The 24,335-nt window shown below is 40.6% G+C and overlaps 1 protein-coding gene across 1 annotated transcript; it reads left to right on the top strand.

The window, feature by feature from the left end:
- Positions 1–881: 881 nt before the first annotated feature.
- Positions 882–24,233, top strand: PDE7B (phosphodiesterase 7B; the record flags this gene model as incomplete). Its single annotated transcript, XM_019612938.2, has 10 exons — positions 882–1,040; positions 1,533–1,596; positions 3,644–3,739; positions 5,342–5,442; positions 7,209–7,340; positions 10,065–10,156; positions 12,091–12,235; positions 14,210–14,306; positions 17,507–17,587; positions 19,351–24,233. Coding segments are annotated over 10 exons (1,185 nt in total), but the record flags the coding sequence as incomplete, so codon positions are not given.
- Between the last annotated feature and the right edge of the window lie 102 nt (positions 24,234–24,335).

The raw sequence follows: 24,335 nt of genomic DNA, 5'->3' as shown, positions 1-24,335 counted from the left end.
TTTTTTTTTTTTTTTGGCATATTTAGCCAGGTATGAATGTTTCCTAATATAGCCTTAAGGAATAAAATTATCTGGATGCTGACTTGGAAGAATGTATTCTTTCATATAACTAAAAAGGAATTACCTGTGTATACTTTCCAAGTGGAAAACTGACATGTTTCCTTCATTTATAGTTTGCTATAGTATATAGAAAGTATAATACAGTGGGGCTATTAACCTACTCTTGCTTCTCTTTTCTGCCCTCTTCCAAAGCTGAGTCATGCATTTGTGCTCTCCGGCCATATTTTGAATTCTCTCCTGGTGTCACATTTTTGTTACAAATTGACAATGAGAGTAGTTGCTGTATTGCAAATGCTGTGCATAAGGCCACTGGTGTTTGCTTGGAGTCTGCCCAATATGAAGAAGTGCTGTTAACTTATAAGCTTCAGCAGTAGAGGGAAGCCCCCTGTCTGTTTGCTTGCAAGGAGGTTTCCATTTTACTACGGATCACGAAACATTACTTCTGTTTGTTTGCAAGAGACCACTCATGCTGCTGTGTCAGTCCTGTCTCATTTGCCTTCGTATTAACCTCTCCAGAGTTGCATGATATATTCCTCCCATGGTGATTTAGCTTGGATCATGTTAAAGCCTGTGGCAGTGTCTTGGACTCAGACCTTCCAACTCCTATATTGCTCTGTTTATTAGGATGTATTTCTTTTCTGAACTAAACTAATGTATAATGCTGAGGTGTAGGAATTTGAGCCCCTTCGTGAGGGCTGTCAAGAAGCATGAACGTTATCATTTCTGAATCATTATAGCAAACTTTTTGCTGTGTCTTTCTAATAAATAATTGAGAACATTGTCCTTGATCTTGGTCTTCATGATTTCTGTACTGATTGCTTTTTGTAGATACAACACTCTCAGGGGAAATTGGCACCAAGAAAAAGGTGAAAAGACTGTTAAGTTTTCAGAGGTATTTCCATGCATCCCGGTTACTCCGTGGAATCATACCACAGGCCTCTCTGTACCTGCTGGATGAGGACTACCTTGGGCAAGCACGGGTAAGATGGGTCTCCAGATCTCTGTGCATCTTAATAATATTCCAAAGAGTATAAGTTTTGTTTCTTTGTTCAGATAAGAAAATCTGGGAATGGCCTTAAGTTGCACCAGGGAAGAATCAGGTTGAATATTAGAAAAAGCTTCTCCAAAAGAGTGGTTAGGCACTGGAGCAGGTTGCCCACAGTGGTGTTGAAGAAACTCCGAGATATACTAAGGGACATGATTTAGTGGGAAATCTTGGTGATAGGTGGACAGTTGGACTGGATGATATTGGAGATCTTTTCCAGCCTTGTTGATTCTGTCTGAATCATTCTAAGCAGTCCTCATAATATAGCTAAATTTGGTTCTTAGACTTTGCTATTTCAAATACATCTCTATAGCTTTCCTGAGCAAAGCTTTAATCAGGTAATTGGTTCCTGCAACTTCAATGTGGAATAATGATTTCAATCTACTTTGCAGTTTGACTTACCAACTTTTTGTATTTGTTTTTCTAGCATATGCTATCCAAAGTGGGAACGTGGGATTTTGACATTTTCTTGTTTGATCGCTTGACAAATGGTAAGTACTTAAAAAAGAAAAATATATATCTATTTAGGGTATCTTATATGTGACTATCTTAAAAGCATCTAATATTTTACTAAATTTTCCAGTGTAGATTACTGAAGAGACTTGGACACAATTAGCTCCTCTTAAAATCATATCCTTGATCTTTTCAAGCTTTTGCCAGAATGTTCATAACTACTGGAAAACATTTAAAGTGTGTGTGTCTGTTATATTTATTATAGTCATGTTTTTGCTTATTATGAATTACTTATTAGTTTCAAGGAAGTGTTTTGGTTTCCTTTATGTAGGAAACTCCAAAGCAACTTTAAAACAGGCCTATTAGATACATGAGTAGATCAGTTGATAATCCTTTAACCAAAAATACCTTTACTTTGGGTCAACAATCTGGATAGACTAAAATAGGAAAAGTATGTAAGACATTAAAACTCAGTGAAACTGGAGCATGTCCAGAGAAGGGCAGCAAAGCTGGTGAGGAATCTGGAACACAAGTCTTGTGAGGAGCAGCTGAGGGAACTGAGGTTGTTTGGTCTAGAGAAGAGGAGGCTTAGGGGAGATCTTATTGCACTCTACTACAACTGCCCAAAAGGAGATTGTAACAAGGTGGAGGTTGGCCTCTTTTCCCATGTAACTAGTGATAGGACTGGAGGGAATAGCCTTAAGTTGCACCAGGGGAGATTAAGGCTTTAAGGATAGGATAAGATTAAGGATATTAGAAAAAACTTCTCCAAAAGAGTGGTCAGGCTCTGGAACAGGCTGCCTACAGAGGAGGTGGAGTCACCATTTCTGGAGGTGTTCAAGGATCTAGGAGATGTGGTACTAAAGGACATGGTTCAATAGACAATATTGATGGTAGGTGTACAGTTGGACTGGATGATCTTGGAGATCTTTTCCAAACTTAATGATTGTATGATTCTAAATGTGTGCCTATGCTAGTATGTGCCAAGTAATATCTGTGCAGTAAATGTGGGTCAGGCAGCTGCTGAAGAGGTCGCAATCACACCTTTGGCCTTTCTGTATTTCTTGTACGAATGAGATCTCCCAATCTAAGTAGTTTGGCTGAGGCAGAAAATGTAGGAAAGCTGGTTTAGAGGGTAATTTGGTTGAGCAACTGTCAGGGAAGAGTTGAAAGGACTGCAAATGGCAAGGGAAATAAAAACATTTCTTCCAAGAATCATTCTAAGCAGTCCTCATAATATACCTTTCTGTGCCTCTGGGCAGTAGCCAAGGCCAAGTAAGCCTCCATGTCCATATGTTTATTTTCTCTCCTGAGTTACGTTAAATGAGAAAAGGCTCCCTTCAGACATTGTTTTTATTTTGTATGGATTGGTTTGTTAGGTGTTTTTTTTTTTTCTAACTTTTCTGGAAATGTTGGCATTGAATTATGCAGCACAAGCTTTTCTAACTACTGTGTGTATGTATAATTGATCATATAATGTAGTTTGATATATAGTTAGGCTCAGTTTTGTCAGTGTTCCTGGTATGAAATTCACAGTAAGACCAACATTACTTGAGATCATAAATCAGTAACTTATTTTCCTGTCCGCATCATTGTGAGATGCATTTGCAGCATGTGGATTATGTATGTGTTTCACAGTCATGTATAAAATCAAAAGCTTCAATTTGCAAGCTACAGAATTTTCATTTAAGTAATCGATTTGTACAGTATGGCAAGCCAAAGTGGCAGAAAAACCATTTGCTCTTTGTCATTTCTGGAGGGAACTTGGATTACTAAGATGGTGTGGTTTACAAACAATCCTGTCAGAAGATTTCCAGTAGATCGATTGGCCTTCTGTGTCTAACTGAAATAGCAGATGCAGTGGGACACCAGAATAGCATTTCACTGACACAGACAAACAGTCAAGTCTTGTTTGTGCAAGAGAATAATATATGTAAGCTATTAATGAGTATATGAATATCATCTAAGCTGATGTGTTGGGAACTAAGGTGATGGGAACCAAGTGAAAGGGAACTACCAACTTTTTTAGTCTTGGTTGATAACTACACATTTAAAGCAATTTAAGTTGTTCCTCTCTGCTTTTAGGAAACAGTCTCGTAACACTGCTCTGTCACCTCTTCAATGTGCATGGACTTATTCACCATTTCCAGCTAGATATGGTTACATTGCATAGGTTTTTAGGTAAGTGCTCACTTTTAAATCATCATTAAATGCAGGTTACAGCTTAAATAGAGCCTCAAAAAAGGCATTGCTTGTTCTGCATATCTGTGTAAAATCACAGTGTCGTAATTATTTCAAATATTTCTGTGATATCTACTAGGGTACAATTTACAGGCAGTAGGGACCTCAATTCAGTACCTGTTATGTCAGTTGAGTGTCTTAAAAGACTCTGTATTGGACTTAAGCATCTCAGCACCACAGTTGCACTGATGATGTAGAAAAATGTCATGCAGAGATGTGGCAGGCAGAGGAGGCCCACACAGGCAGATGTGCATTGCAAGACCTACCCGTGCACAATACAATTGTGGTACAGCAACATTATTTCACTAATAGACCACTGAGACCCAGGGCAGTTAAAAGCTTATGTGCAAAATTTAACAAATTATATCAAGCTGTCTACACTGAACAGTGTTGATGAAAGCCCCTGCTGCTGTTACTGCCAACAGAAATACTAGCCCCATGCTGTCTGCGAACCAAAGGGAAGGAATTGGCCAAAATCAATTGCTTTCTGCATTATGTTTTGAATGCAGCTGAATGCTGTTTTGTCAGACTGTCAGAGTTTCAAAGGCAGGATCTCTTCTTAAAAAATGCACTACTGTTACTTCTGGAAGTCTTTCCTCTGATGTGGAGGCAGATCTCCCTGGCTATTCTAGCTGCTGTGGCATGAGGTGAATATTCAGTTAATGAGAGCTGAAGCACAGAGGGTTTAAAGGGTTACTGACTATAACTTCAAATTAACTGAAAACCAAGTGTAGGCTGGGATTTGCTTTGGTGTGGCCGAGGCTGGAGATGAGCACTGTGGTAATTTTATGTTTGATCAATTTGATGGTGTGAAGAAGAGCATTTTGGGTGAGGGCACATGCAACTTCTACACTTCGAGTTGTATTGTCCCAAAATGATGCAGGCATTGCTGCAAGGAGCAGATGTACGTGAAGCACTAACCTCAGTGGTCTTCTGTGCAAATGAGAGTTAACAGGGATGCATTCAGATGGAACTCTTCCAGCTCCACAAACTGAAACAGGAGGGACTAGTATTTTAAAATGGAAGCGCAGATGTGGCTGTCACAGGAGATCTTTCTTCAAATATGCAAATGCAGTATCTTTTAATTCTCTGTAGGAATGCCTTGGACTGTAGTCCTCAAACAGCAAATGGTGCCAGGATGTGAGGGCCTCTCCTCCTGCTGCTGTAAATCAGACTGTACTGCCGTAATGACATATTACTCCCCCGTGACAGCAGCCTAAATAATTACACTCCGTTGTGGATAAGTTTGTCTTTCTTCCTTATTTATTTTACTCCTGAATGAGAGCCTTCATTAAGGCAAGAAAGAGTTGATTTATGAACTAGACCGAGTGTATCCCCATGGGGCTCACAAATCCTTTCGTGCATTTTGTTTTTTTTTCTGAAGGTATCGCAATAAGAGCACCAGTCTAAGCTACAGGTATTTGAAGAAACTCCTTAGGCAGCTGAATGCAAAACCTCAAATTGTATTTTAAAACCAGTTCCCAGTTGTGGCCATGAAATTCAGAGACAAAAGGATCTTTTGTGTTCTGTTTTGTTTTCCAGTTATGGTTCAAGAAGATTACCACAGCCAGAACCCTTACCACAATGCTGTCCATGCTGCTGACGTCACACAAGCTATGCACTGCTATCTAAGGGAGCCCAAGGTAAGGACAGCCTTTCACATTGACGTTGCTTTCAGATAATGCTCAAAGTTGTTTTCCAGGATTAAAAAAACAAACACTTAAGCAATTTTTTAGATAGCAGAAAATTATTGCAAACTTGAAGTCAGCTTACAATTTCAAACAAGCTACTCAAGTCACCTCCCATCCTGTGAATTATGTATTTAGGTGCTGTTGTATGAGCTCTGGCAAGTTTTGCTGTGACAGTGTCACCAACCATCCACCTGGTGTGGCAGTCCTCTCAGCAGTGCCAGTAGAAGGCAGTACCTCGGTCACTTCAGGGCATCAGCCCTCACATCAATATTTCAACACACTAAATTTGGCAGTGAAACACCAAAAATGGGCATACAGTCCCTTTGGTCTTGTTGAAAGGGTGTCCTCTACATGAGCCAGCAGCAACTTCTTAAATGTTGCAGTAAGCCCTCACAAAATGAGAGTTAGACAATTATGATGTTGTTTAATGCATTATTGGAAGGCACTTTAATACTGTAATCATAGAATCATAGAATGGCTTAGGTTGGAAGGGACCTTTAAGATCATCTAGTTTCAACTCCCTTGCTGTAGGCAGGACACCTCTCTCTAGACCAGGTTGCTCACAGCCCCATCCAGCCTGGCATTGATTGCTTCCAGAGAGAGTCATCCACAACCTCTCTGGGCAACCTGTTCCAGTGTCTCGCTACCCTCACAGTAAAGAATTTCTTGCTAACATATGGTGTAAAAACATCTTCCTGTTAAAAATGATTTCCCCTTTTCTTGTCACTACACGCCCTTATAAGAAGTTCATCCCTAGCTTTCCTGTAGGCTTCCTAAATAACGCTGAGCCACAATATAAAAGCGTAACTAATCTTTCCTGACTTGACTTAAACAAAACAAAGTTATGCTAGAATTAGCAAATGTTTAGACCTGAATATAGAAATTGTGAGGATAGGAGCAAGCCTCAGTTTTTCTTCACTTCTATCTCCTGCAAGATCTGCAAGTCTCTCCTGACAAAAAGTGCAGAGGACGGCCAGCATCCATCTCTGTACAAAATTTGTTAATTCCTCATCACAGCATGCTTCTTTCATATCATAGACTGTACATACTCATCATGCTAGTAATAACTAACTCACTCTTAGAAACATAAGGTACTAAGTCTTCTGATTTTTATTTTTTTTTCCAGTGACAACACAATTTGCTTCTGAATAATAAACTACATAGTAGAAAAAGTCTGGGTAGCTTTTCAGATTTTTATGTCTGAAGTTGGAAAATTAAATAATACTCTTATAAAATACCAGTATCTGATCTGAGATAACCTAATGGCCCATTTTGAAATTTCAAAAATTTTTAAGCACTGCATTTTACAGCATAATGCTGTACCAGAAAAGTGAAGCATGATCTGTTGTTCGTGTTGTTAAATAATGAGTGAGGATACTAACACATACCAACCTGCTGGTGTACTTGCTATTTTAAACTGAATCTTTTAGTTTAAGCTCTCAAAAACCTGTATAGCAATCTGTATATTGCTATAAACAATAAAAAGAAATACAGATTGTAGTAACATTAACATAGTCTGATTCTTTGTAGATATTTGTTCAATAATCACCTCAAAAAGGTTGTTCTCAGTTTATTAGTTTATTTTGTTCTTGATATCTGCGTACAAAACTGAGCAGTTTCATGTAGTCAGCTGGTTTGTTTGTCTGCCAAAAGGGAGGGATGGGGCCAGGGAAAGTGTTTACTGTTTGCTTTCTTGTTGTGATTAATGTGTGATTCAGCTTGCCAGCTTCCTCACCCCATCGGACATCATGCTTGGACTGCTGGCTGCTGCAGCTCACGATGTGGATCATCCAGGGGTCAACCAGCCATTTTTGATCAAAACAAAACACCACCTTGCCAGCCTGTACCAGGTAAAAATACTCACTAGGTTGATAATATGTACAATGGTGTCAGTTTGTATTTCTTTTTTCTTGAGCAAGCAAGTAAACAGCAAGGATGTCTTAAATTGGCATGTTAAAGGGAACTTTTGCTTCACATGACTCTAGGAAAATGGAACAACTAATGAATGCAGCAACTTAAAAAAAAAACAAAAAAAAAAACAACAAGAATAAGGGGAAAAAAAAAAAAAAAAGGAAGAGTTGTAGATATTTACACAAACATCCCAGAGATATAAGGAAAGGACTTTAAAGCAACCACCATAGGTCATGCCACAGGCTGTCTAGACCAGTATCCTGTTTCTGAGAGCAACCAGTAAAAGATATCAGAGAGAAACGGATGCCTGGGATAAATACAGTGTTGTCTCTCACCTGGTAGTTATCCCCTCTACTCCAACAAGCAGTAGTGGAAGGCTTTCTGAAACAAAAATACAGCTCACTGATGGGTCAATGACCATCAGTGAACCCAACCTCCACTGTTTTCTGTGGTCTTTTCTGAACATATTTAAACCTTTGGCCCATGTCAATTACTGCATTTTATCTACGATTGCCATTTATGTATAATCAGGCTATCTTTGCATGTGTATTTGCATGTATCGTATATGTATACACTTTAGCAATGCTATAAATCATTTTGGTTTCACTAAATGTAATTCATAGTAATTAAATGGTGATTGTAGGGATGTAAGGATTTCTATCCTTCAGAAGAGTCGACTTCAGCCTTTGTAAGAAGGTATCAGAAACTGAATATTCTAAGTTAAAAATTAATCTGAGGAAGACTCATTAATAGCTGTGTTTCTATGAAAATAGAAATCAAGAGTTTGCTGTGACTTGCTTTGTATGTGTCAAGAGGTTCTCTGTTGTTTTGCCCTACCCGAGCAACATTTGAGTTTAACGTAAGAAATTGGTGGTGTTAGGATCCAATTGTCCTTATGCCCTGAGACACAGAAAGAAGCTGGGTCCTGGGGATTCCCAGCCAGAACACATTGATGCTCAAAGACTCCAACCTTTGTGACTGGCCCTGTCACAGATTGGAGATTTTGCCATAGTCCTGAAGTTCTTGTTATGGCAGTCCTCTAGTTTTTAGGCAGTTGTTGTGACAGAGACTTCCTAATATTCAGCTTTTAAAATAAATCTGTGCTACTGATAATTTTTCAAAAAATAATTTTAAAAAATTGTGGGAAAGCAACCTCTCTAGGGATCAGAGCTAAAAACACCAATCTGCAAGCCATCACATGGATTTTCTCCCTGCTTGGATAATCTCCCCTCCAGCCTAAGTGATCAGATAACTAATGGCAATTAGGCTTAATAAGGCAGTAGAGTGTTCCTAGGTGGAATAGCTGACTCCTAATTGTTGGCAACGGCTTCAGGGCTTCTGGCTGCCTGCATTTAATAGGGGAGTCATATGACTTCATGCTCACTTGTCACTTGTTAACTTGACCTTTCCTTTTCCCTGCTCCATGTACTTTAAATATGGGATACTAGATGCTGTACTGGCTTTAAGTTCTCAAATAGCAGCAGGCAAGGAGCAGGAATTTACAGAAATGGAAATCTGGATTGGGTACCTGACTTTTTTTTTCCTTTGAGTAACTATTAGTTAGATGCAAGGATGTGCTTGGATGCCTACATGCTCAGTCGTGCTTTGGCTCTCCTTCAGTATGACCAAATGTCAGGCAAGCAGGTTTCCATACCGAGCTCAGGAGTGCCCCATGCCACACAGTAAAAGTAGAGGCAGAGCAGAGGCTGACAGTCCCTCAAACTCAGCTGTGAGCCAGCCAGAGAAAAGGAAACGAGTGCCTCTCTCCATGCAGGTAAAGGATTTGTCTGATGAGCAGTGCTTTAGAAGGAGAACAGAGGTCTGACAAGGTGGGCAGAGGGCCCCAATGTGTGCCCTGCTCTGTGCAGGTAGCTGAGAGCAGACACTGCCAAGAGGTGCAGACAGAAACAAAATGACAAAATACCTCTGTTGGAGTTCTGCTTATAGCTGAGAGCAGACAGGAGAACAGAAGGGAGAAATCTCCCTATAAACATAAGAAAAGATAGGTACTTAACACATGAATCTACAGTGTTTTGATTTGAAATTAACTTTATGCCTATTTTAATTCAGCAAGCCCAGTGTAATCTTTTCACAGATATGCTTGCTCTGCATTCTTGACCCAGCAATCTTTCCATGTTTATGTTGATAGTATGACAGAAGAGAAATGCAGACAACCCAGTAGCAATGGCTTAGCTCAAAACAGCTGCAGCAGGCATGCAGGGGCATCCCTTATTTTTCCTTGGTCAGAGGACAGGGTTGCAAAAGCCCATCCTGATGTATTTAGGCAAGAAGAGAAGAAGGATATTTAAGTCAGCTGATGAACAGAATTGCTGTCAAAAGTCATCAGACTTGTTCTTAGCTTCATAGCTTGTTTTTAGTTCTTATGGTTGGAAAGTTGTTGTTTTGTTGTTGTTTTTCCCCAGTAACTAGGGTTGATCTTAGCTAGGATACCTATGAGACAATGTCCTTAACTCTAGAAATCCAGACAGATTCTTCAAATCAAAAGGTGGCTAAAAAGCACAGATTTTTCAGATCAGTTTTCTTTTCTTTTGTTACAGCAAACAATTTTCAACCAATTCTAGGCATCACAAGATGTGACGGATATGTAACTGTGCCATATGTACCTACCTAATCCTTGCATGTATCCCTTTTGTTCCTACCAGAATGTTTCCGTGTTAGAAAATCATCACTGGAGATCTACAATAGGCATGCTTCGAGAATCACGGCTCCTCGCTCATCTGCCCAAGGAGGTGACGTAAGTGTCAGCTAGAGAAAACTCATCTCTCAAACTAATCCTTGGCTTCCATCGCTCTTCTTCAAAGGGGCATGGGCAGAGAGGCCAGACTTCAGAATAGGCTGTTCAACTTTTTGGCTTGCCTGGGCTGCATTGAGTGAAAAGGAGTTGTCTAAAGCCACATCTACAAAGATTGTTCCAAAAGTAATACCTCCTAATTATTTCAATGGAAACTAGAATGAATAGAAAGAGCACAACAACACTCTTTAATAGAGCAAATTCTCAACTACAACACATTCTTTTTCAACACCATTACACACCATTAGCTGTGCATTTTCACCAGCGATGAGTAAGAGCCTGCGTGTTGTGCTTATAAAAATTCTGCACCAGCAGTGGTGACCCACCTTCACTGTTGCCACTGATGAAATGCACCATCCACCCACCACCTCACTGTGCTCACATTCACTATTCGATTGCCATCAATATTCAGCAAGCATCAATAAATGTCAGTGGGTGCCACTGTTTCCTTATGGAGGAGCTCAGTGACATGCACTGCTTCATTCATGCCATTCTGTCAGACTGTCCCTCTGCTGCCATCTGTCGCACAGCTGTTGGGAAGGTTCAACCCTTACTGCCTACCACCACCATCTGCTTCTGATGCCATGGGGCAACATAATAAAACAGGAGGTGTTACTTTCACAGCAAACCTCATAAAATATATAATTAATGTATTTAAAGTAACAAAACTTAATTTTTGATGTTTTTATTAAAACATATACAAAAGCAACAAAACGGTAAACCTAGTGGGATATGTGGCCTTCTTTCTGTGAAACTAACGCATCAGTTTGGTTTGATGGCAGTGGTTGCAGTTCTCAGTGAGCTGTCAAGGTGTTTATCAGAGACTTCCTGATGAAATTTTACTCTTTCCCTGCTTCATCCTTCAAAATAGTTGCTCACAAATGTTACATACTACCAAAAAGCAACGACACGAGTAAGGTATGATTGTGTGAAGTAAGGAGTATTTCTGATACGAGGGGGCTGATGAAAATCTGGTAAAAAGTCACGATTAAATTTTGGATTTCAACTCTTTATGTGGACTGAAAAGGGAGTTGCAAATAAACCAAAAAATCAACAATTTTTTTTTGGTAGTCTTGTAACACGTTCTCAAATTCCTATACCAAAATGGAAAGCACAGCTGCATATTCTTGCTGTTCACAGGAGTGTGTGTAGCCAGTGTATCAAAACCCATGACCGTATCTGCCATCACTATGAGCTGGCACAGCGCTGTGCCCCCATGGGGCTGGTAGCGCTCTGATGTTCAGTTGGTGCTGAGGGGCCGGGCTGCTGCCATGCTGGCGTGGGGCTGGGGGAGGCCGCAGTGCCAGATGTGCCGGGCAGCATGCGGCCTGTGGGCTGCGGGTTGGGTGTGTCTGGAGTAGGCTGAATGTCCTGCTGCTCTCACAAAGGAATGGAGATCAAGACCCTGCAGTTTAAGGTTTAATTGCAGGTGACCTTGCCAGAATATGAACAAGTTACCTGAAAGCAGTAAGCTCTGTTTCCCTCTAGAAATCCTTCACATCAAACCGACAACTTCTGTTCAGTACTACTTTAAAGCTGCATTATTCAGCACCCAGCTCAGAACAGCTGGAGTAAGATGTGTTTTTCTAGATGTACCATGTTATTTGTTTTTCCCTTTCCTAGTCCTTTCTGGAAGCTTTCACATCCACCTACGCAAACAAGTGTTTTTCTTCCCCATTATCCCTTCCTGCCGAAGCCATTTAAGCAGCTAGAGCAGTTGTACCCTATCAACCCCAGCAGAAAATGACCAATCTGATCAGATTGGATCCATAAAGATCGTGGAAGCTTTATACTAGCTGTGTTTTATAGCAGGTTGTTTTGAGCTATTAGAGTCCTATGGTTCCATGACTGATGGGGCTTATTTTCCTTAATTGCAGACAAGACATGGAACAGCAGTTAGGCTCCCTGATCTTGGCAACAGACATCAACAGGCAGAATGAGTTTTTGATTCGTTTGAAATCTCACCTTGACAATCAGGATTTGAGACTGGAGGATGCACGAGACAGACACTTTATGCTTCAGGTAAGTTCTAAAAATTTGTTACCACTATTGTTTTCTTATTTATTTTTCAAGTCATGGTATTTCCTAGTACACATTAGAATAGTGTAGGACAGCATGTCTGACCAACAGCATCACCTCATCTACCACTACAACCTCTGTTACCTCCACCTGGCATGTCAGAAAAGCTTAAGATGCCTCTAGTATTACCTTACGTGATCTCCTTGAGTTAAAAAGCTGGAAATGCAGCAGAAACATGAGTGTCACATGCTTAGAAATGATAATAAGCTACTAATTATTTCTAGGCCACCACATCTCTTTCAGGTAATGCCTCGATTTTATTCTCCTTGTGGCAAATATTGCTTTGCTGGTGTTATTTTCTAGTGATGAGCAAGAGTGCCCCCTTTTTGGTGTTCTTCCCTAGACAACCTGACATCAGGTGTTCAAGTTCTGTTCCTGCGACTGATGTTCATAAGCTGTCTCTGTGGAGACAGCTGTTGCCATGGCAGCAGGCGTTTCTCTACTGGATCTTTCCAGCTAATGAAGAAACCATATTTTATTTAAAAATCAAACGGATTCAAACTGATTCTTTCAGCTAAGCTTCAGTCATTAACAGGCTCTTCAAAATTAACCTCTACCTATTAACACATTATTGTGATTAAAGTAGCTGTATATACGTGATTCTGTGCAGAAATGACATCAATTTCTTTTTAAATGCATAAGAGTTTAATCATTGTCATTTGCAAAACAAACATCTACACATTTCCAGTCTGTCGAGGTTATGGGAAAGGTGACAGCTGTGAGGAAGTAAGTGCTGATCTGTTGCTTCTTCCCCTTCCAGAAGCGTGAGAAATGCAGCAATCTGCTAGTCTGTTCTCCATGAAACATGGTTTTCTGTCAGGTTCCTGCACAGCTCGCGCATGGCAGGATGATGGGCTTATCATATTTCTGGATAAATTAGGCAAGACAGTTGTGCAAATGCACAGGGCTTACAGTTCTCAACTGTAGCAAAAAACTGTAGCACTTCCTTGAAGATAGATAGAAACTAGGATAGACGCCTGGTGAGATTTGTTTAGTTGGAGGATTATTTGTGGAAGAAAAAAAAGAAAACAAGAAGTTTTAACCTATCCTCATCCGTGAAAGAATGTTGTTTTAATACACAGTAATACACAGTAACGTTGAGGCTAATCAGTTTAATCCAGAGAGAAAAGAGGCTTGGAGACCTCCCTCCTCTGGTTAATAGGTATGAATTTATACAGGAAACACTTCTGTTTTCCCCTCTGGGTGTTGGATGAATTCTGCCCTCTGTCCTGCTGACTGTGTTCAGCTTATCCAGGAAGATGAGAGGCTCACAGCACCTTGTTCCAAGCAGTAAGACAGACAGACCATTACATAGCTCACTTCTCTGAAGCAGTTACTTGATTGTAAAAATCTCTTGCCGTGCTGTACTCTTTCTTCTGCAAAGCACGTAATAGCCAGCTAGTTAGCTAAGTGAACGCCAGACAGAGGCAATGCAGAGGGCCCTGTGCTGAGTGTTGTAAAGGAAAACACACAGACATTAAAATGAAGTGTAACTAAAGTGAGATGAGAGGTCGCTCAGACCACAGGGAAGCGACGCCCGAATGGTCTCACACAGGCTTGGCTCGTCTTTCCCTCAGCATCCACATGGAGCTGAGCCAGGCAATCTGCAGGAGCCAGCCTGCAGCTTGTCTTGGCTTGCTCCTAGCAGGGAATATCCAGAAGATTTTGCCATCTTGGAATTTGGCCCTCCTCTTGTTCTCACTGCAGTAAACCAGAGGGCTGAATGAAAGGTTTGTTTGCAGCTGAAGTAAATGCTCTTTCCTCAAAAGGCATATTTGGGTGAGACTCAGCACCCAACAGGTGATTTTAACCCTTCTTGCTAGCGAGGCCTGGGAGTTTCACAACTGCAGACTTACCACTGAAGCACTCCTCTCTTCTCAATCTCTTCTCACCACCACTTTTCTCCTTCACTTTCAGATTGCACTCAAGTGTGCTGACATCTGCAACCCCTGCCGGCTGTGGGAGCTGAGCAAGCAGTGGAGCGAGAGGGTCTGCGAGGAGTTCTACCGCCAAGGTCAGCCCCTGCCCTCTGCTCGGGACACAGAGCTGCTACATGGAGGCAGCCTGCCTCAGGCCTCAAATCCTCTCACAGTGTGCTGCATCTCAGCTCTTAAATTTCACAGAGGAACTCACAGCTTGTCTCCTCACTGAGAAGACAAGCCTTAGCATTTCCAAGCTGAAACCATGTCAGGGCTACAGTACACTAAAATCGCAGACTGGCTTGGTTTGGAAGGGATCATCTAGTTCCACTACAGGCAGGGTTGCCACCCTCTAAATCAGGCACTAGATAAGGCTGTCCAGGGCCCCATCCAGCCTGGCCTTGAATCATCCCACCAGCCGCTGTGTTTTATCTCACTGTTCAGACTCTCACTACAACTCCTACAGGAATCTCACCCTCTGAGTTTCCCCAAACATGACACACTCTTCTGCGTACAAACGTAGAGAGTTCAAAAGCAGTTCCCCAGCATGGCAAGCCCCCTCACACAGCTTACAGGAACAAAGTAGGCAAGCCAGTGCTCTGCTAGAACCTATTGCAAATGCTTCAGACCCCTGCAGAGCGCTCAGTCATGCAGGGCTTTTTTTAAACACAGTAATTGCACCATTTGGCTCTATCTGCATAGGCAAGGTCATGCTGTGCTACAACACGGACAGGGTACAGCAGAGTTTAATCACTGCTAAATTCTTTGTTTGCAGCATCCTGAGAGCCTCAGGCAAGCAGTACAAATTCTGGAAGAGCACTCCATTCAGTTAAAATTCTGCTGTATGGAATTATTAAGCAACATTTGGGCTGGTACCTGGTACAGTTAGTCCATAGCACTAACAAGCAAGGACAAATAGGACGAGTTAATTTTTGGCCAGTGTCAGTTTAAGCTGGTGAAATGTCTTTGACTTCGATGCTTTTGCAGTAACAGAAGCAAATTGCAGGATGTGGGTTTGTGTCATCAGATGTATAGCTAAGATATGAGGGCAAGGCCCCAGTTGTCCCATACCACATCTTTAGGGCCTTGAGGGACATGCTAAGAAAGGCAGTAGCCTCAGCTCTTGCAAACTTTTCCTTTTTCCCCAAGACTCCAAACACGCCAGCAGAATTTCTAAAATACACCTCTGAGACCAGTTATATGCACTACGTGTAGACCAGTTAGAGCTGTACAAGGAAAATAAGAGCAGTTATGTGGGAGAATGTACAAAAAACACAGTTTGACTGTCACTGGTGGCTACATAATCCTAGTGAATGTACACCAAAAAAAAACCCATATAGTCAGATACCGTTATTACTTAAAATAATATATATTATTTTAGACCTCTCTACGTCCTTAAAAACAATGCTGGGTCTAGAAGGTTTTTTTTTGTGACATTTAAAACCATTGCTCTTCTAGTCTGATTTTTAACTACAGATGAGGCAGTTAATACCAGAATTAGTGCACTGTTTAATTTTCCCCCTGTTGTGCATACAAAAGTTTGAGCTGTTTTGTTTTGTTTTTTTTATTATTATTATTTTTTACAAAACATTTCTAATGCCATTTTAATAGCATTTGATTGTTTGTGAAGCTCAAAATGTTTCCCTGGTATTTCCTAACAATCTAGTTAAAATGAAAACAATCCCCTCACATTTAAGACTCAGTTGTGTGTGCAACAGAGAGAAAGGTAAGGCTTAGAAATGCACATGCTATGTACAAGACTATATAGGCTGAGTGGCAGTAAAACAGTCAAGTCAAAACTGTCCACTAGTGGGTATAAAATAAAAGTGCTTTTAAACACAAACAGTAGATATGGAGCAGAATGTTTCTTTCAGTTTGAATACAATGTTTTGTCTGCTCTAGCATGATGTTATTTATGGATACATTTCTTCTAAACAGCACTTGCAGTATCCTTATTAGTAAATAAAATAGACAAGCAGAACAGCACAGCTTGTACACAGCTGTGCCATAGGTAGGAAAGGGTCTGTACCCCAAAGATTTGCAGCCTGGTAGTGTCTCTGAGAGTGTAAACAAACACAAAAGAAGAGCGTTCCACTCACTGTGTTTAAAAAAAAAAAACACTAATTTGCAGCAATCTTTTAATGGGCTAATGCTTGCATGTGGAAACCAAATCTCCCCCCTGAGACAGGTGTCTGCATGGCAACAGCATCTTCAACTGGAGCAATCAGAGCTGCTTTGCTGCTGAGTTCTTGTATGCAGCTGACCTGTGGTCCTCTCCTGCCGCTCCAGTATCTGTGTGATCATTGCTATCCATTGCCTTTAGGCACAAAAGAAACATGTTTTAATGTTCTTAGCTATCATAGAATTGCCAGGGTTGAAAAGGACCACAACGATCATCTAGTTTCAACCTGCCTGCTGTGTGCAGGGTCACCAGCTACTTGATCAGGCTGGAAGCCAGCTGTGTTTGGAAGTGTCCTGTATGATCCTTTCTGCAACTGCAGGAGCAGTTTCTACTGACTGCTTTTAAGCATTGTCTCAGTGCCCAATTTGGTCAATTTTGCTGCAAGTGGGGTGGCAGCTAGGGTGAGCAGATCCCTCACCCAGCTGTTCGTCAACAGTTTAAAGCAGAATGTGGGCTAGTCACTCCAGGAGTCTTCAGGACAGTTCCAGGTTCACACCCAGAAATATCATCCTTCACTTGATCCCATATTGTGTTGTGAAAGGTGCAAAGAGGTCAGTCAACCACTTTGTCTGTAAGGATTTCCTGGACTACCAAGGGAAATTAGTGATGCAAGTTCAGCATAAACATAGCCCCCATACCCAACTACATATGACACAAATGTAAGACAAACTTGAATTTCATCCTTTTTTCACATTTATAACCTCAGTCCTATGATTTTTGACACATGAATTGTTGCTCTGGTTTATAGTAGTTTACTAGTGCAGACACAGCTGTGGGCTGCAGGCACCATCATCCTTCAACAGCAGTTTTCACAAGCACACAGTAGCAACCCACACTGCAGTACTGCAGCTATCTTAAAAAGGAAGATTCCCAAAATACTTAAGTGCTTACATTTAATGTTCATTCAAAAGTCAGTAAGATTTTTCTTCTTTGCATGCTTACTCAGTTTCTCTGATACCTTGAAGAAAAAGAAGGCATAGTTGGACATTTAACGTAGTTCTCACTGGTGCCAGGTTCAAACTGCTCAAAACAGCTGCAGTCATTGTATGAGTCTGATGCAGGTATGGAGACAAAAGTAGCAGAAATTTTTTTCTTTTTTTTTTAATGTTGTAGGTGACCTGGAACAAAAATTTGAACTGGAAATAAGCCCACTTTGTAATCAACAGAAGGATACAATACCAAGCATTCAGATTGGTAAGTATTAGCTTCATTCTGTCTCCTCTGTGTTTATCTCAGCGTGGCACAAGCTCAAACAGAAACTGAAACACGATATGTGATAAAATCCATCTGCAACATAAACCCAGTGAATCAGCAGCAAAGGTCAATCAGCTTTGTGAATACTGAACACCTGATCTAGGATTGACTCCTTGCTGTCTTCATCAGTTGACACATGACATTGTTTCAAATGCGTCATCAGCCAGTTGCAAGCTTATTTCTGTGGAATACTTTGGCTGTTTGGGACGATGAGGGAAAAGCATCCCCACAACTGCTAAGCACGCTGCAAAACCTCTCATTTAAAGTAGCAACACCATTATTTTCCTGTCCAGTTTCCCACAGATTCTTTGTAAACACTCCACAGTATGATGCTCTTGCAGAATCCAGTGCAGAACATGGGAAGATTCATTAAGAGCCTTCAGGCCATATTCATTGCTGCCTTAGTAGTTCTCTGAGTATCTGAGGGCATTGAGTCAGGGCAGCAACTCCAGTTTCTTCATCTTCCCTTCTTTTTAAAAAGATTTGAGCTGTCCTCCATAAAGCCTGATGCACTGCCTGCAGAGCACTGAGCAGTTTTCTCTTCTCCTCTGTGCTGCACGCTGCCATCCCCACAGCCTCCCCTTGCTGGACAGCAGATTGATTTCAAGCAACGAACAAGTTTCCATGGCAGTGTTTGCAGATGACACTCAGCAGCTCAGTGGTTATTTGTAGTTAGCATTTCCATAAATGCATTTGCAGTTTCACACCATATGCATGGGATGTTAAGCAGACAGCTGTATAACCATTAAATACTACCTATCTCACACCAGAATAATTGCTTCTAAAGTGTTTATCTTCCTCTTCCAGAAACTAATTTAAAGTAAGTTGTCTCAACCCAACTGTATCAACTGTATTGTTACAGCAAACTGCAGATGCCATATGCAGATAAACCTGCTACCGTTTGTCTGTCCCCATATAAAAGCAAGGATGCAGTCATACACTAAAGTGGGCTTTGAAATGAACTCAATTTTGTTGAAATCAAACTGCAGTTTATGACTTAGAAGTTTTATTTCAATTTGTTTTCATCTATCAGCAATTTTGCTAGAAGTACACTAACTTAAATACAAGCTTTCCCTGTATACAATACAACCCCATGCTAAGGTCACTCCTCAGCAGGTCAGAACAGACCTATTTCTGACTTAGAGAAGCTGTTGCATAGTCTTTCCATGTGATATTAAAGGCCAGCACAGACATCTCAACTGCTGTCCTTGTCTGCACTCTGCAGTACAAAAGATATTTATGATGTATAGGACAGTATTCAGATGCCCCCAGCTACTGCAGCCTAGAAGGTTCCGGAATAGGAAGCAGAATAGCCACAGCAGCACTCACTGCTTTTGCAGCAATAACTTCACACACTTTAAGGGGCTTAGACACCACTACAGCTCATCTCATATCTCATGCACAGCTGTGGCTGGGAACCTGTTCCCCTTTTTCTAGAATAACTAAAAGTTGGCACTAAAAACCAGTGTCAGTTTTTTCTTCTCCCCGAGCTTACCCCAGACAGACAGATTCCAATCTCGGTGATGTGTGCTGGTCAAAAGTTGCTTGTTTCAAGAGGAACTGATGGTTGCTTGAAGGTTTATTGTCATTTCTCTTCAAGGTTTTCACAACTTGTAGCACTGTACTCTGCTGAGGAACTCTGCGGGGGATAATGCACTCAGGGAATGAATTTGTTCCTCACCTGCTGTACTCTCTTTCCCTAGGGTTCATGACGTACATTGTAGAGCCACTCTTTGAGAGGTGGGCCCAGTTTACAGGAGATACCCCCTTATCTGAAAACATGTTAAACCATCTCAGGAGGAACAAGGCAAAGTGGAGGAGTTTGCTCCATAAGCAACACAGCAGTAGTAGGAGCAATGACCACTCAGGTCAAGTAACTGACAGCCAGGAACAGACTTTAAATGAAGAAGAAACTCCTTAGTGGCAGCTTTGCACTTTTCCTTATAGCACTGCTATCTTCGTCTTGATCACAGCAGCAAGCAAAATCCTGAGGAGCTGGGAGCCTGTTGTCAAGACCATGGAAAGGGAAGAAACAGCAAAGCAGACGCCGTAAGGGTCCTTATGAACAAACCCATGGTTCTGCTGGTTCCTTTCTGGATCTCCATCTTCCTCTCCCCTCTCTTCATTCTGCACACGCCCGATGCCATCCATCACTTCAGATCATGAACTGCTCGAATGCAGGTCCAGCCAGCAGAGCTGAAGCCGAGCCAGTTACTGCTGCCATGAAGCAGGGAGGATTACTGAGAGAACAGGGGAGGATAGAGGCACTCTTGGTTATGCATTCATTTACCATGAGTCATACTGTGACATATGTACATAGGCCCAGAGCGCCATACGCTTTCCAGTCTGGCAGCTGGGCTGCACATGAAACCACCAGCATCTTCAGAACCCAGAGGACACTGGTTGAATGAGACAGCGCTCACAGAGGGCAGAGAGAATCTGGTTATTTTAGTAATTAAAATAAAAACCTTTTTAACTTTTGTATTCTGTGCACTAAACAGATGTTGTAAACTTTGGACTGAAGTTACACAACTCCGTGTACACAGCTCCAGTGTAACAAGGCTGATTTTGGTAATCATTTTTATGCCACTTTGGATAAAAGACGGGCATCTTCTCATTGCAAGGAACAGTATTCCCTCGCAAATGAAAGGGAAGGTGTTGTACAGTCTAACCCTTTGAAACACGAACAGATCTACCTTTTGAGTACTGTTTCAAGTAACGTGTTTATATTCATGTGTGTACATTTTCTGTAAATATGAGACGCTACTGATTCCCATGCCAAAATACTGGAGTATTGTGGGATTGCTACCTGTAAAAAACATTGGCACTGTGAACAGAATACTGTTAGTTTTAATACAAGAGAAACCATTTGTAAATATGGTATAGAGTTTATTAATATTCACCATTGTTTGTGGATAAAAGCCTTAACTTTTAGCATCCTTCATTTTCTGATAGCTGCCAAAATCATATGATCACAAGATACAATTCTGTACTGCCTTTCCACTATCAAAGGTATATCACAGGTCATTAAGGAATGAAGTCTGGCAGGATAACTTCTTGAAAACTTCAAACACATTCCATATGGATCCGTGCTGTTAAACTGTAACACCCTGTACATTCAGTATAGGCAAAGGCTTCACAGAGCCTGAAGTTTTAGTTCAAAACAAACAAGCAAAGCCAGAAGCCCACAGCAACAACCACAGTTCAACAATTCAATCAGATTAACATTTATTCAAGAGTGAATTTTTATTAAATAGCATAGTGATCTAAGAAGCACGACATGCTAATAATTCTGGTGTCCAGCTGTTTCCTTAAGTGATGTTGTAGTGGAGATGGGTTCCTTCCCCCCTATATTCTCTTACTTAGATAACCAGGATATAAATGCAGTTGTATTTTTCTTTTTATTAAAAGAAAAAAAAGAAGAAAGAAAAACCTTCAACCGACTGCTAGATCTGTCTCACTCATTGAAGGAAAAAATGCTTTCAAGTCAGCTGTTTATTAAGGAAAATCCTCATAACTGTCAAAGTGGTTGAGGAATTCTATGAACGCTACGTTCATTTTTCTGAAAGATACATGGCTCTACTTATGTCATAAACAGCCTCAGCTCATTCTGTATGAAGCTTCCCTTAAGCTTCCATGATTTCACTGAGATTGCATTCTTGAGCACTACTGCACTGCACCAAAGCAATTGCGCTCTCTCCCCAAAGGAGTTAATTGTTTGAGCAAAGCGCAGCATTGCTGGAAACCCTCAGCACATCAAGTCAGCACAGCTGTTTTCCAAAAGAACTGACTGGTATGGCCATATAACCACATTTAGAGAAAGTGTCTTTGGACAGACCAACAAAGCACTATTTAAGTTGGTGTTTGAGACAAATAATGCTTACTTAGGCAGTTGCAGGGGTAGAATTTGTTTTTAGTTACAGGAAACACTGACTTTGTTAGACAAAGTCTTCACGATCGTAAGGTGACTAACATGCTTAAAGGAAAACAAAAAGCACAAGGTTTAGTAAAGGATGCTTTATTCTACTAATTCACTGGACACGTATCTTCAGAGAAAAGGACTGAAACTCAGAGAAATAGGAAGGTGGAAATCACTAGCTATGAGTAACAGAAAAGTCTCCTTCCTCTCTCTTCTAAACAAAACTCATACATTAGATGCATCATAACAGTCAAAGAGAAGGAGCTGTGGTAGAATTAAATTACTTCTAACTATAGGACATAAATGCATTCTTAACCACCTGATGGTGGAGGTGGGAGCATTACCACTCTACAGCTTTTTAGATAGCTATTTCTTCATGACAGATCTAGGACAATTATTAGGACATTATACAAGCAGTGTAATGGGCTGCCTACAAGCACTTAAGTACATACAAAAAATATAATTTCCCTTGTTTTGTCTTTTATACTAAGAAAATTGAAGCCATTTTCCATCTAGTTCAAAGAATTTTTTAAAGCATTCTGAGGTTTAGTTAAATAAAGCCGGTGCCTAGCAGCATAAAAAGCTCTTGACAGAAATGTGCTGCTGAGGAGCATCCAGAAAATAGGTCCAACAGGAGAGCTTAGTGCATGTCAAGTTCTGTTACAGCTACAGTGCATCCAAGGTTTTTTTCTGTAATTAGAGCCTAAGGGGCCTATTACAAGACTGCTCTTACCAAGTTAAATCTTCCTAATAAACTTTGAAAAGCTGCTCTTAAAACAAACAGGGTTTTTTGCTGTTGCTGTTTGTTTTGTTCAGGGTTGAGGTTGGGTGCACTTAATGTTCTTGCTGGATTTCAGTCACCCTATCTAATGAAACAGTGCTCAAAATAGGTGGCTCCAGAAACGCTTCTGTAGTTGGAAGGCAAACCCATTACGCAAGTTTGGGCCTAGACCAGTTTGCCACAGGTGCTCTAGACAAAAACTGAAAAAAAAAATCAGGCTCTGGCAACAGATGTCTGGCAACCAGATTCACTGGGGTCTGTGGTTGGACTAGATGATCTCAGAGGTCTTTTCCAACTTTAATACTACCTTATACGATTCTCCAGAAAATAAGCCAAACCGTACCTGCTACAGCCAATTCAGAAACACCAATGCTTGGTGTGGTAAGTGCTTGGTATTATCTAGTAGTTTAGAGAACATTTTGGGGCTGGGATTTCTCCCCAAGGATGCCAACAGTACAGTGTATGAACAGAATGGAAAAAAATGTATGTGCAGACAATTCAAAGTCTATGGATCGTTACCCTAGCAGCCCTATTAGCCACTTTACAGAAAGACTTTATAGATCATTTTTCTTTGCTACTGGGCCACCGCAGTTAAAAAAAAACTGCAGTTTTAGAACTGAGTTGGGTTTTTCAAATATGTAACGAAGGAAGCAGATAATTGCTAAGAACAAGCATAACATACTCTAACAATGCCACACAAATACAATTCAATTAATTAAAACCAGTTTCATCATTTCAAAGAGGCAAATTCTGATTTTTTTTTTTTTAAGAGTGGTAATAAGCGACATTTTTACATTGGTTAGAACAATATATACTTATGCACTTTCATTAAGTAAAGATTTGACCTGCCTTTGGGTTTCTAAGGGCTGACATTCCAGAAACCAACCAAAATGGGAAAACAAGAACTATAACAAATGTATAAGAAATAGAAACAGACAGATGAGTAGCTGACGTTAAGTAGCACCTCCAGACGATCTCTCTAAATCGTAAATCTATTCTTTTCATGTGGACTATTGGTTTTCATTAAGAAAATCAAACTCTCCCAGAACGATCAGTGAGAAGGTTGCTACCACAGCAAATGGAATAATCTACATCTCAAACTGCACAGCTGTCTTAACAGCTTTTTCTCAACTCTGGTTGAACTTTCTATTAGAAGTTTCCATCAAAACAGAGATGGACTGCCTACGAGCCCTTCCAAATGGACTCTTCTTGGAAAGGAGAAACACTCGTTTTATTTTCAGGTATCAGATACCAGACATCATCTATAGCCTTCTATTCTATCAGATAAGCTCTCCTTAAAATTCTCCCACTCTCCTTCTGACACCACCACCCACAGACTCAGTAATAAAATTTAAAAAGAAGAAAAATCCATGCCAAAACCTAAACAAAATACAACAAAAACACAAGGCAAGCTTCATGCCATGAACACGTGTCAAAATTATTTTGATTGGTGCAAACTATTACTCTATTATTTGTTTCTATAAGTCATCCAATATTTTAGGTACATAAACTTTCAGTGCAGAGCATAAGTTTGACTTGGATGTAAAAATATATTCTGCTTATCTCTGAAATCAAGACTGTATATGTCATGTTTATTGTAAAGCGTTTTATATATACATATTCACATATCTTGTACAACTCTATGGGCCAAACACTGGTCCCACCAACTTCACCGGGACCAAGAATCAGCCCACATATGTGCGTATATTTGCCATATGCATCATTCTAAAAGGAAGCACTAGATTGTGTGAAAATGCTGTGACTGCTATGCAGTGATGCCAAGAGACTTAATTGTATCTTTTTTTAACATACTGCTGTAAGTATTCATCATGTCAAAGAATGACAACTAATAAATAAAAATTAAAAAAAAAAATATGTCCAAAATTCATTGGTAGAGGGAGGTGTGAGGCCACACCTGGCATCCTGTGTCTAGTTCAGGGCCCCCGTGGCAGGAAAGACATGGGCGTACTGGAAAGAGTCTAACGGAG

The sequence above is a fragment of the Meleagris gallopavo genome, chromosome 2 (assembly GCF_000146605.3).
Source record: "Meleagris gallopavo isolate NT-WF06-2002-E0010 breed Aviagen turkey brand Nicholas breeding stock chromosome 2, Turkey_5.1, whole genome shotgun sequence".
NCBI lineage: Eukaryota > Metazoa > Chordata > Aves > Galliformes > Phasianidae > Meleagris > Meleagris gallopavo.
The sequence above is the reverse complement of the archived record's forward strand: the minus strand, read 5'-3'. Positions and strand labels throughout refer to the sequence as shown.